Source organism: Polyodon spathula, chromosome 4 (genome assembly GCF_017654505.1).
Source record: "Polyodon spathula isolate WHYD16114869_AA chromosome 4, ASM1765450v1, whole genome shotgun sequence".
Lineage (NCBI taxonomy): Eukaryota > Metazoa > Chordata > Actinopteri > Acipenseriformes > Polyodontidae > Polyodon > Polyodon spathula.
The window spans coordinates 26,033,315-26,047,941 of record NC_054537.1 but is presented as its reverse complement, the minus strand read 5'-3'; the positions used below and the strand labels follow the sequence as shown (position 1 = coordinate 26,047,941).

General features: G+C 34.3%; 1 protein-coding gene across 1 annotated transcript; it reads right to left on the bottom strand.

Annotated features, from left to right (window-relative positions):
• Positions 1-5,893: 5,893 nt before the first annotated feature.
• LOC121313822 (hepatocyte nuclear factor 4-gamma-like) lies at positions 5,894-13,700 on the bottom strand. The gene is given in 9 exon segments (XM_041246615.1): positions 5,894-5,967; positions 6,417-6,539; positions 7,009-7,245; positions 7,386-7,538; positions 10,183-10,270; positions 11,721-11,876; positions 12,328-12,434; positions 13,116-13,210; positions 13,540-13,700. Coding segments are annotated over 9 exon segments (1,179 nt in total). The 5' UTR covers positions 13,686-13,700.
• Between the last annotated feature and the right edge of the window lie 927 nt (positions 13,701-14,627).

Genomic DNA, 14,627 nt, shown 5'->3' with positions numbered 1-14,627 from the left:
AAAATGTCTATAGCCAGTCGACTTGTTAAAATCTATCCTAGACAGTATCACATAAACAAAACAGTTAATTGAACTAATTAGAGATCCAAGGTATGTGACTACCCCTAACATGACATTTTGAATGGGTGCCTAAACATTACAAACTGAGATTATTTCACTGTTGGAGAATTCAGCAGTAAAGTCAATGCCTGGAATGTGCTTTAGGCTGGGCCAGTGAGTCAGACAATCCACAGTGTGTATACTGCAAAAGTCTCTATTCATTCATGTTTTGTGATGTGATGAGTTCACCATGTATTTTTCAATATTTCTGAGAATGTGATCCACAGAGTATGTGTTTAAAAATCACTCATACTAAAAACACACTATTTTACATTAGATAACCCCATTAGGCATCCCTCTAAATCCACCTCCTTATATGTTCTAAACCTTTTCATATGGCAACTGTATATTTTTAGTGCTATGGTAACTTCACTGCTGAAATGTAACTTTGCCCTTCACTTTGACCAGTGACCTAATATGATTGTCATATTGTTTTACTTGGCTTTTGGATGACTCAAACTCTTTGAAATATTGGCTTCATCTATTGCCTTAATTTCTGGTAATATCATTTGTTTTCTGCATTTAATATATATATATATATATATATATATATATATATATATATATATATATATATATATATATATATATATATATAGCTTTATTTATAACAGAAGGCAGTTTTTGTTCTTGTTTTTGCCAATATGTTTTAACTTCCTACAATGAAACACACGTAAAGCAATTGTATTTTATGATTTACGTGTATCAGCAATCGTTAACTAGTGTAATAATTAAAATATTTTAATCAATTAAACCTCTCAGCATTGTGCCAATTTCTTTGTTTAAAAGTATCCCCAACCCCCAAAGTATTATTTCATGATTTTAAATGGAATGTTTTATGGGCAATATTAAACAATCAGCTAAGACAGTCAATTCTCAAACTTGGAAATCCACTTAGTGATGTTTTTGTAAGTAAAACACCAATACATTGTTATTGAAGCAGCCGGACAATTTGATTCTAAACATAGCAATACCTGGATTTCAAAAATATGCTACCATGCAGAGCTAACAATAAGGATTATTTACAGGATATATAATATTTACTTGCAGTAGCTACTTTGTAAAAGAATCACTGATGGTTCTCCTCATTATTTTTTATAACCTTGTACAGGCATTGATACATCGAATGGCCACATGATGGTGCTATAAACCCTTGTTTAAACAGCAGTTAACTATGTTTTGTTGAAAGTAGAGTCTGAACTGCCAGGCATTCTTGGTTCTAATAAACATTCCAAATGAAAAAAGAATGGTATTTTATTTTTGTATTAGAAATGGTGTTCTTGAAATTGATGATTTAATTTTTACTCTGTGTTTACTGAGCAAGTTGGCAAAAATTAGGCTCGAAATTGAAACCCAGAAACAGGCAGCTTGTTCAGTCGCTATTCCCCTATTTCTTGTAAAAGGTGTGGCAGTGCCCGGGCCTTGCCAGTCAGCTATCTGTTAATATTTTATTTCAGTACATATGGGGCAGAGGTAGGGTTGTTGATCAGGGGTGACGACATTTACTGCAATATTGTTTACTGTGTCAATAAATAAATAAATAAATAACAAAGCAATGAATCCACATTTATAAATCATATAGAAATCAGTGCCAGGCCTTTTGTGTATTACTTTTTTTTTTAAATTGGTACTAGTTTGTTTTGATAGATGTTGATTTCCTTGTGCAATAAGTGTTTTGTAGCCGCACATTTTTTAAAAGAAGAGTATGCTATATACATTAGAGTGCAGTATATTACATGAGCCACATGCAAAATAAGCACAGTCGAAAACCAGAACTGAAAGGTGTGAAATGGTTTTGGTAACAAACTCCGGTAATTCAAATGTTTACCTGTTCTTGCTTGTACATGATTAGGTCTATTTTAGTTGTTGACTTGGTTTAATTGCCTTGGGGAAAAGATGGCATACGCTCCAGAAAATGTAATTAAAATGGCAGTTACTTGTCCTGAATGTCACAGATACAGAATTCTGCCTGGCCCTTATATACCACAGACGGCACAGCATTAGAACAAAGTGCATGTGTTTGTTTTATAATCAATCCTGCAAAGGATCAAACAATTATGTTTTTCTATTTAAAAAAAAAAAAAAAAAAAAAACACTTGCATAATTTTCTTTGTTTTTGAAGTACATTTTGAGTTTTCTGATTTAACTGTATACACTATGTAACACAATTTTTGTTCCTGGGTAGTAAGTGTTATTTCCTAATTGCTTATGCCTCAAAAGTATAGAAAATGGCTATTATTCCCCACAAACTTTGCTTTTGTGACCAGACAAGTGATATTTTGAAATGTACCTATTTCCAATGAGAAAACGATCTTTTCGTTCACATAAAGTCAGAAAAAAACAATATATGAATCCAAATTAACATGTATTTATATTAAAGTAATACAAAAATGACTACAAAAGATTTAGAAAGGAGTAGTTTTTTTGGGATTTACGATTATACTGTAAATCACTTTCACGAATCAGCCCTCAAATGTAATCTCCCATCATGTTCTCGTTATACTGTCCTTGGTAGCGACGTTCAAAGTCCAGTATACCCTGGTGGAAGCGCTTGCCTTGATCCTCCGAGTACGCTCCCATGTTCTCCTTGAATTTATCAAGATGAGCATCAAGGATATGGACTTTGAGGGACATCCTACAGCCCATTGTGCCGTAGTTCTTCACCAGTCTCAACCAGCTCCACATAGTTTTCGGCCTTGTGATTGCCCAGGAAGCCCCGAACCTCTGCGACAAAGCTGTTCCAAGCTGCTTTCTCCTTACTAGTGAGCTTCTTGGGGAATTCATTGCACACCAGGATCTTCTTTATCTGTTGTCCGATGAAGACACCGGCTTTGATCTTTGCCTCAGACAGATTAGGGAAGAAGTCTTGAAGGTACTTGAAGGCTGCCGACTCCTTATCTAGAGCTCTGACGAATTGTTTCATAAGGCCCAATTTGATGTGCACTGGTGGCATCAGCACCTTCCGGGGGGTCCACCAGTGGCTCCCACTTGACATTGTTCCTCCCCCACAGAGAACTCGGTCCGCTGCGGCCAGTCCCACCTGTGGTAGTGCGCTTTGGTGTCCTTGCTGTCCCAAAGGCAAAGATAGCAGGGAAACTTGGTAAAACCGCCTTGGAGACCCATCAGGAATGCTACCATTGCAGCCTCTTGATGCCATCTCAGAAAAATGCAGATATGTATCCACTTAGGCAGCTGGAACTAAACTGAACTGGTGGGCTTAAGGCCCCTGTATTTATACTACTATTTATATTACTGGAAAGTTCTAAAAAGTTCTAGAAGTTACTCCAAGTTTACTCAGCACTGAATCTATCTGGAATGTTCTGGAAAATACGGAAATTTCAAAATATCACTGTCCTGGTCACACAAGCAAAGTTTGTGGGGAATAATAGCCATTTTCTATACTTTTGAGGCATAAGCAATTAGGAAATAACACTTACTACCCAGAAACAAAAAAAAAAAAAAAAAAAAATGTTACACGGTGATATCAATCGATTTAAGAATGTCATTTGTCTTTTGCTGTGAAAATTAATTGGGAAATCCAATTGAGCTGTGTTTATATGCTTTTGCCATATTTAAAGCTTGCTAGAGCTTGTTATTCCTGAGTGTTATTCCACCAATGGGAGCCTCAGTGTTGTATTCTGTATTACAGTTGGAAAAATGACTAAATAATACAGAAGTAGGTTTACACTGTCAAATTGACTAAACCTGTGTACAATGATTTATATTACTCTTGACAGAATCTTGACATTACTTTAAGACAGAAATGTTATGAATGCTTAACAATCTAATGTAAGTAAATAGCAAGTAAATAAATAAATACATAAATACAACAGAACAGTGAATGACATCTAAAGTCAATATTTTACCAGTACATGTTTGATATTGGTTTCAAAAGCAACCAGACAGGTTTGCAGTCCCTTACTTAGATTTCCAAAAATGCTGTCATTTCAGTCAGCAGTGTTTTGGCTTATACATTGTTCACAGCAGCAGATACCTCAGAGTTTTCAGATTGGAACCACTTCAGGACTTCAGAATGAGTATTTAGAGATTCCGTTCCATTAATTCTCAGATTAGAGTGATAGGGATCTTAGACCTTTCCGGCAATGCATCCTCAAATAAATGTAACCATTTATAATGTAATATTTTTTGTTTATTTAGCATTGTAGGCTACATTAATGTTAAGTAGTGAGACTTCACAATTTTTTTAAAATACTGATGAGCATTGTATGCAAATAATTTAATACACAAATAGGGCAATATAAGCTCTGGCTACTATAAAAATAATTAAAATCTATAAAACTAGTAAGAAAAAATACATGCTTCATGTATATCTCCTATAATGGAATCTATTCAACTATATATTACTACTATCTTTATATTACTGGAAGAAAATCCAACACCTTTGTGGTGGTTGCTTTTCTTTTTGTAATACAAATACATTGGTGTTTCCTTTCCATATTTAAAGCAAATATGCAGTGTGACATTTGTTGAACCAGACAATAACAAGCCACAGCATAGTTGCTTGAAATGCATAAAACACTTACCATTCTAATCTCCATTTACACAAAGTAAGAATTTATAATTCAACTACATTATAATATTCAAATAATTCATATTTATTTAAAAAATCATTCTAGTACAATAAATTAATTATAATTTTCAATGTACAGTACACTCTCTATATACAAAAGTATACCTTTATTGTATTACAATATTAAAACACCTATGATACAGCAGGTTCAACAGATTAATAACAAACCAGCAGAAAAAATGGCAGGACACTTTATATAATCCGTACCTTTATTCTTCCAAAATACAGGAGAAACAGTTCAACCCCACTGTGTTGCCTTTATCCATGATTGAAAACCTCAGCAGATTTTGTTTGGGTTTTTCTCTAATGATTTGATATGAAACTAGTTTCTCTCAAAAGTTTACAGCTAGTGTGTGTGTGTGTGTGTGTGTGTGTGTGTATATATATATATATATATATATAGGATGGGACCAATACAGAGGTTCCGAATAATTTTCTTTTAAGGTCGCACTGAACCGACACATTTCAACTGAAAGCCGGTTAAACGTTTAAATCACACAATTAGGTTGTGCTGTGTGCATAATCTCGAAAGTGCTTTCAATTAAAACCAAATGTCGCCTTTTAATCTGTAGACAGGTGAGTTTCACGAGGCCGGTGAAGATCCATATTATAAACACATAAGCATAACAATAGTGTGGAACGTCTTCATGTAGGGTTTACATTTATTTTTAAAATTTGAACATGGTGACACTCTTAAATGATGTCATTAGGTTCTGTAGAGTGCTTTCGATTCAAAGGGAATTGTCGGCTTTTAACTGGCCAATTATCATCATGTATCTTTTGCTCATCTCAATTTAAAACTTTTAAACATCAACAATAATAAATCGAAGAATTGTAACAAGCGATTTTTATAAAAAAAAAACCCTGGCCTACATGAAGATGTTACACACTATTTGAAATCAAAGTTACACCCACAGGTTACTAAACTACTAAAACCATTAGCCTTATATTTTTATATAAAGTTGAATGAGTAGTAAATATGTACCTGTATTTTTAAATAAATACCATTAAGAAACAGCTCTTAGACATTATTTAGGATGCTTCTAAAACAAAATAACACGACACATGATTCTGCAAACAGTTTGTCAATATTCTCAGCCATCTTGACAAACCCAATATGTGGTTCTGAAAAAAAAAAATGTAAAATTGCATCTGAAAGCTATGCAGTCATAGAAGTAAAGTATCATTCTGTTTGGCAACATTTTAGTTTGAAGTCGCTTTGTATTGTTCTGGTGCAGATCCTTGTGGAGGGGATCGTAATGGAGTTTCTAGAGTCGCTGGAATATGTAAAAAAATATATATATATATATAACAACTACAGTAGTACTACTGCCCTCTGCCCCCATGCTTATTTATTTAAACCTGAAGTGAGATGTACAAACGAATGCTATGTGAGTGTACTGTGGGAGCTTCTCACCCAGACTTAAAGATTTACTTGTTGGGATTTTGTTACCTTTCATTAGCTTTAATATTACTTTCTCCACTCCTCCACTCATTCGTTATTTCATCTGCTTTGTTAAGGAAATTAAAATAATACCAAAGCCAACCAAAGGTGGAAAATATATTTTGAAATACTAACAAGTGCTACTTTCTGATTCCACTACAGTAACACATTGCCAGTTAACATTCACTGACAGCACTGCTGAAGAGTCATATTCATTAACTCGACCTATCTCAGAAATGCCTGGAAAAGAAAAGTACAAAATATACATACAGAGAGACTTACAAATATGTTAAGTGAGCACTGGGGGTGGAATTGAGCTTACTAAAACAGTCTGATCAGTCAAAGGATCCTGGGCTAGATGTGGATGCACAGGGTGATGGGTGTGTATTGCGTCATTAACTGTTCCTGCAGAAACATGGAAAATGTGGCATTATGTATCATAATCCATCATGAAAATATACACAACACCTAATTCTACAATACAGTTTGGACCAAATGTATCTTCCTTGAAATGCATATCAATGCAAAATATGATACTTGCTCAACTGTATACTGCATATCAGCTAATAACTAGCACTGCAAATTTGAATGAAAAAGGTAAACGTCACCATACTTTACAGTAAAACCCCTATTAACTAATTAGCAGGTGGTCATAAAACCAAAATAATTTTTTGGATAATCCAATTGTTACTCAAATTGGACAATACGTTGTTTTCAATCAAGAAACCTAGAGTAATAATTGCATCAGTACTGTTTTGTTGTATCAGCAGTGTGTAGGTATGCTCCAGTAGTATATAAATACAAAAAATATAACAATTCTAATTTAAGAAGTTTAGTGGGCAAAGGTTAGGCAGAAGAAAACAAAGACGCATACCGTTCAGAAGCATTTCCTGAAGCAAGTTGTCAATTTTAGCCATTCCGAAGAGTTTGACAAACTGGATCTGCTCGATCATTTGCCAAGTGATGATCTGCAGAGTAGGCAGGAGCAGAAGCAGCTCCCCGAACCTCCCTCGAGAATCATACTGCCTGTCATTGATGTAATCTTCCAAACTGATCTGCACTTGGTACCGCATGCTTTTGATCTTAGAGGAATCACTAAGGCCTTTAGCTTCTGAGAAAATAAATAATTCATCTCTAAACATGCAACATACTGTACACATGTTGTTTTATTAATGGGCTGGTGTTTTGTGCTCTTTTATCGCTTTGTTGAATTAACATTATGCAGTGTACTCTTTTTTGAGAATTCCTTACCTGGATCAAAGAAGACAATAGCCTTTAAAGAGGCATATTCATTGTCATCTATTTGAATATCCTGAAAAGGCACGACCAGTTCATCCAAAATCCGGTTTGCAACTTGGCTAATCTCAACTTCAGGACAGTTGCGCTGGATAACATAGTCATTGCCTTAAAGAAGGAAGATTAATCAGTACAATTGTATAATATACTTTTTAAATGCAATTTAACAATCTGCAATCTTTAAGATTTAAGAAAAAAGCTGTTAGCATTGTTTAAGTGGGAATGTCTCAAGAATACATAAGCATGGACTGTATTTTAGATTTTGTTATCTGGGGTGAAGTATAATTAGAGCCCCATGAGTTTCTTTTTATATTATCATTTTTTGTTTTATTTTTCACAAATTTTGTTTATTTTCATTTTACCTGCTAAAAATGTTGTTTTATTTAGTTATATTACAGATACACATTAATAAAATAACTGAAATAGATGTATACAAATAATACATGTACATATTTTTTCTTAAACATTATCCGCCTTTTTTTAAACTTTTTGACATAAACAGACAAAATTATTTAGTTACCATAATTTCTCATTAGCAGCAGTAACGGTAACTTACAGTCCCCCACTCTTTAATTAACTGCCTATTTACAGTAAATATTGCCCATGCCCTCTATAAAAATACAATAAAATAAACACACACACACATATATATATATATATATATATATATATATATATATATATATATATATATATATATACACTGCTCTGCTATTGTGGGGCACATACAGCAATCTACCCATTAAAAAAAAAAAAAACTATAGGAATTGTTTGTCAATCCCATTGTACTGAAGCAGTGCTCTGGGATACAATAAGCAAGCAAAGTTTCTCAGTATTGAAACACTAAGCAAAGCAGATTCATTCATTCAAATTCATGCAAAACCAAAACAGCATTTGTTCAAGTGCAAAGTTTGCACCACTTAAAATAAAACAAAGAATTAGCATACTGATACAAAATACAAGCAAACCAGACATATTTTACACAAAAGGAATAAACAACTGATGCTTAACGACAGTATCTTTTGACTTCCGTTCCAGCTGACAGCTGCGAAATCTGCACATCATTATTTTTTGTCACTATCAGCTGCATACATCCCCTAATGCTCAAATTCTTTATGTTGTTATGCGTGGTTTATCCATTTCAAAAACAAACATCTCTTCCATCACAATATGAATTCCCAATTCCCTGGACATAATTGAGGGCTGCGTAAAGGAAGACCTCAAGAATTGATAATAAAACATATGTGCTTATAACTTAGAAAAGAGTAAGGAGATTCCCCTTGGCTCACGGAGGTGAGACCGAACGGTTCGGTCTCCAAGTCTGGGAAGCAAACGATACTTCCCCCAAGGGGGATCTAGAGGAGGAAATGAAAAGATGACAGTGATAGTTACAAATTGGCCGGGGGTCCCCCTTGACTTTCGTTGAACCTGCCTCGACGAGGACGATGCCAGCGGGGGCTGGGCTTCTAGGTTGGAAAATGAGCTTCACTTACCCCCAAGAGGGGGACCACTGCAGAGGAAAGTGCAGTTCCAGAAGTGGAGAGCCGAATAGAAGAGGAAGTATAGTGGGGGGGGGGGGGGAGGATGTTGGAAAACCAAAAAAAAGCAAGACCGAGAGAAAATTCAAAGCTTGGATGTTAAATAGGGGATTAGCAGATGTTATGGGAGTAGGGGAAGAAGCCCTTGTTCATGTCCCCCAAATAACACACACATTTACAAAGGTGATGAATCACTTGCTCCAAATTATACATTTGCACAAGTGCTATACAAAGCTTCCAATTCCCTTCAGGCTGTGTCTATGGTAGATGCTGAGCTTTGACAACTACAATTGCAAGTACAGTAATCTGTCGCATATCCGACTGCCCTGGGAACAGAGTAAGGGCGGATATGTAAAAAGATATTTAAAATTATATTATACACAGCTGTAAGAATTACTATATTCACACAGTTATTGTTTTGAGATTCAGCTTTTATTAGGGAGCTCCCCTAAATCCCTTGTTTAGAAAGATACAGGGTAATAATTCCTTTGACACAGTAGCCGTCTGCCATGTGGGTGCGTGCATTCGCTGCTGAGTCCCAGGCAGGAGATCAAGATGGAGGTTGAAGTTGATATGTCCCACAGGCAAACAGGCTTTATTTACATATCAACACACTGAACAGCTCACTTGACACTACCAGCAATGGCTATGCATGGATCACATACAACACAGTGTACGCAAACTTTGTTAGGATCTACAATATCTGAACTAATCTTGTTCTGTTATATGTGAGAGTGTATTTTATGTTGAAGATTGGGATCATTTCCTGTCATTAACTCAAATTGGATACCCAAGAACCAGAGAGATTCAAGTGCAGTTTTTCTAGATTCTAAGGAAACCAAAGTGCATTTGTGCAAAGGTACCATTTGCGTCTGTCAGCCCTAGCAAAGTTCTTACTAATGGTAGTTTATGTAATTAAGCCACCTCAACATTCAAAAGTAAAAGCATGACCAGGTTACATTTTTAAGTGTGCTGTACCTTAGAATTATTACTGGGCAGACTGATGTAAATTCACATACTTGCAGAATGAATAGGATTATGTGTGGGGTGGAGGGGGGACTTGTTGGCTCAGAGTTACACAAGTCTTAAAATAAAAACACATACAGACTTGTACATGCAAACACCAGCATCTAGCACAAGTTCAGATTCGCACTTTAACAAAATAATTAACAAAAATGTGCAATTTCTTGCAAAAGAGGATGAGCATGTATTACCGAGAAGAAGGAGATCTTTGTAAGGGGTTGATCGCTTCACTACCCCAAGAAGTAAGTGCTCCCCGGCATGTGCTCTCAACAGACTAACCTAAATACAGAATACAAACAAATATATATATATATATATATCAAATCTTAGGGGAAACATACACAGAACTATGTCTCCATTGATTTACTGTACAATTGCATTAAATGAGCCATCAAGAACCATGTCAACAAGCTGGTTTTGAAATACATTTGAATACAAATAATAATATGAAGTCATTTCAAAACAGGCCTAGAAATATGATATAACATTGAAGTCTGAAACAATAAGTCTCCACATTGGGCATTACCACCTATTAGCCTTTGTCAGGACTTACTGTGTTGCTAAAAGTACAGTAACAATTTAAGTTTCTCACAACTGTACACATTGTCAAGAATGTTTAATTAATGGCTATATTGGAAACTTGTTCCTTTAATAATACAGTAATTATAGCAATAAAAATACATTTCAAAATATAATTTTACAAATAAGTCTAAATATGAAGTTTACAAACTCGCAAATGTTTTGCTGGTTTTTTAATTTATGTTTTATTTGTTTTTAGTTTACCTATGATAGTCTGGAAAACCACGTTTAATAATACAGAGACTCAATTGTGTGTTTCAGAATCAGTGACTGTTTTGTTCCTGCCACATTGTGCCCTTGTTCTGTATATAATGAATCAGTTTCTGGTGCCTGAAAAAAGACAGAGAGGTTTGGAAATATGAAGAAAATTACTTAGAAATTGTATATAGCTTTTTTTTTGGCACTGCAGATGAATCTCGTCCTCAGTATGTTGACTGTGGTGATGCACTGGCTAATGTTTATTAAAAACAAAAGGGCAGCTGGAGAAACGTTTGTTTTTAAAAGTTTGTAGCGATTTTGGTAATAATTTCTTAGAAAGAGAGCAGTTAATAGGACACTCTATTTTACAAAAGGTTGTGTTTTCTTAGTATGTTACTACCATTATGACTTTTACTGGCACTAGATTTTCCACTGGTTCTAATCACTCACTCTTATATATATATATATATATATATATATATATATATATATATATATATATATATATATATATAACATTGGAATTAGGAGCAGTGTTCTATGCACGGAATGACACTGTACACAGGTTAAGATTTACTGGAATTTTGGCAAATACTGTGATTGTCTGATTTCTGATATGTGATTTTGAATTCTCAGTACTGTTTGGGGGGGGGGGGAGCCAACAAAAAAAAATTGCTAAGGTGGGGCATGATTAAAAAAAGCTTGACAACCCCTGTTTTTACCAATTTACAAATGTATATTTCTTCTTGTATATCAGTATGAGGCTGACAGTATAACGTATTGCACTGGTAATTGCCTGTTCCAGTATACTGTATACAAAACAGTCTGACAGTACTTGCATAATTACAAAATAATTACTGTATCTGCATGCTGAAAGGCACACTGTATAAAATCAATACAAATGTGCTCTTTTTAAATGGAGATGTTCTTTTTTTTCATATGAAATAATTACCTGATCATCTAGTGGTAATTCACAAAATGCTGGAATATGTTTTGCCCATTCTACCAGAACCAATAGCTGCTGCTTCATAGATTCACATATATCGCTAATACTGGCAATTTTCTTCGCTGATATATCTGTAGGTACTCCAGGGCTGGGCACACTGATCTAAAGAGAAATGGATATAAAAGTTTAAATTAAGTTACTAGTCTAAGGACACACAAATTGGTCCACAAGATGGTGATGTTCTCAAAGTAAAATCACAAAAGCAGTCATGTGGAAAATTGCAAATCAAAATTACACTATTGATGCTTCAGTAAAGACTAATGTGCATGCAAATTAGCAACTGTCATTCTATAGAAGAGTCATTAATAACACTATGCATACTTTTTAAGATGCAAATTTGCTAAATATCTGTATACAGATATTCATTATTAGTTTGGCCTTTGCTACATCTCATTTCATTTTTCTATCATGTTTTCAAGTAAATATAATCTAAAATGTATAATGCAATATCTTTAGTTAGCAGAGTTGTGTTAATGAAACAATTTGTCTAGTATCTAGATTTTTAATGAAAAAAATGCATTCGATTTTTTCTGTCCATAATGGGAGTACATACCTGCCGAGAGAGACTTTCAGCTTGTGCCAGTGCAATTATAGATGGTAAACTGCTGCTCTGGGATTTATCTCTTCTAGAGCTTATCCGGTCTCTTTCATTCTGTACAGCTGGAAAATAAGCAAACCATTTAACTCAGTAGATCTAATCATAGCCAAAAATTATTGCTTGGAAATTAAAACGTCTATGTCTCTTTAATGCATAGTCAATGAAGTGTATATTCCCTGGTGGATGAATGGTCATAACACGATGTGGTCTTAACACTAAACTAATCACAAACATTATGTGCTCCATTGAGTATGAACTGTTTGTATTGTATTTTTTTTTTTTTTTTTTTTTATAGGAAGACATACACTAGCATTTATAGAGGTATGTTCTCTGAAAAAAAAAAAAAAAAAACTGTTGCTACAGTAGTGTAAATAAACCAGTTAAAATGTAGATGCTTACGTTGTTTCTTGTTCATTTTGCTGCATTAACAGGTATTTTACTTTTACAAGAAATTATACAATTTACACTTTGAGCAAAACAGCAGTCAATATTTAACATTGTATTCAGGCATATTTATTGTATTATTTGTACAAAAAGACATCAACCTAGAAAGACAGGATAGTGAGCACATGGTCTACACCTATAACCACCAAACTATGGTTATGTATTGAACTATGCCTGAAATTGCCAGAGCTAATGAAGAAGCATTTTGCATTGTGTAAATACAAACTAAAAAGGCAAATTAAATGGATATATTTTCACCCCAATGTCTATACAAGAAACAGTACATGTTCAGTAATTACCTTCTTTTTTCATTCCTGCATAAAAACATTTGTTAAGTCTGCAAAATCTGCATTGATTCCTCTTGTCTTTGTCAATAACACATTGTTGATTAAACCTGTCGGTTAAAGCATTAAGTTATTACAGTGATTAAAGCAAACATTAAGAATTGTATAAAGACCATTTTTACCACTCTCTTATAAATGGGAGAAAATATAAAAAAAATAAACTGCAGTCCTAAGAAACAATTCCTGTAAGCACAAACATTCTAGTTTATTTTTAGCTTTTCAATAATATAATTGTGTTCAACTCATCATTATATTTTTGTGGATTTTCCTAAAATGAAAATAAAATGTACTGACATGTATATAATTGTACCTTTTTTTAATGCTGTTATTATTTCAATAGGACAAAGTTTAATATTTATTTTCTTCCACACAAAATTACCTGCAGGAATATACATGGCTCTTTCTAATGCTCCGTCTGAAAAAGCCCTTGCAGCCATCACAACTGGAGGCCCCGTAGTGTTTGCCTGTTGCTTTGTCTCCGCAGATCGAACAGAGTGAATTCACGCAATTCTCTGATGTATTCATGGTTGTTGGCTCGGCTGGCAAACTGTCTGAAGAGTATATATATATATATATCTATAAGAAACATAACATCCAAGCAGCTATGCCTTCAACCCTGAATAAATGCATTAGTTTGGCCAATCTGCAAAAACATATGGCTGTCATCATAACTCTGGCTTTTAAGGTGACATGTACTGCAGCAGTACAAAGACACCAGACAGTCATTTTACACATTTTAAACATATAATTAGGGCTTCTGTTTTTCAGTTTTTATTAATGAAATTTCTTGGTGCTTATTTTTTGTTATTTTTCGAGTTATATGTAAATCGTTTTTTGTTTTTTTTCCAGGCTTTCAAATTTTACATACTGTATGGATTTATTGCAACTCGGCAGTACCTGCACGCTTCAATTGTACTTTCTTTCCTTTGTTTTCCACAACAAAATCCTTAAGGTCAGATGCATATTCTTCTTTGGTTTCTGTGTGTTTAGGCATTTTTTTACATTTTGCCAGCATTTGCAATTCTGTTTGAAATTCCACAAGCGTGTAAATACTCCTTATTAAACTGTAATGTAGCTTTAAATCTCGCGAACAGAACAATACTCAGTTTATCTTTTTTTGTCGGTTTAAACCGAAAATCAGAAGCCCTGCATATAATATATTGTATTACTGTTTATGGCAGGCTTCTGCATATCTTAAAATTTACCAAATTCATCTTAGCCAAAGTGTAATTAAAAGTGTTTTAATTTAGCTAAGACTGTTATTTAACAGATGGAAGAGTCACAGCATCTTTCTAGTGGAAGTAATGAAGACTGATACATCAAAAAGCTGCTTTCTGTCATCTCGTAAGCAAACACAAATGAGTTTTTAAATGACTTGTTTTGTATACTTGCCAGCTGCTGTCACCTTCTTCCCAGCAGGCTAATGAGATGCGGGTTAGTCAATTATAGAACTGACAACACACATCT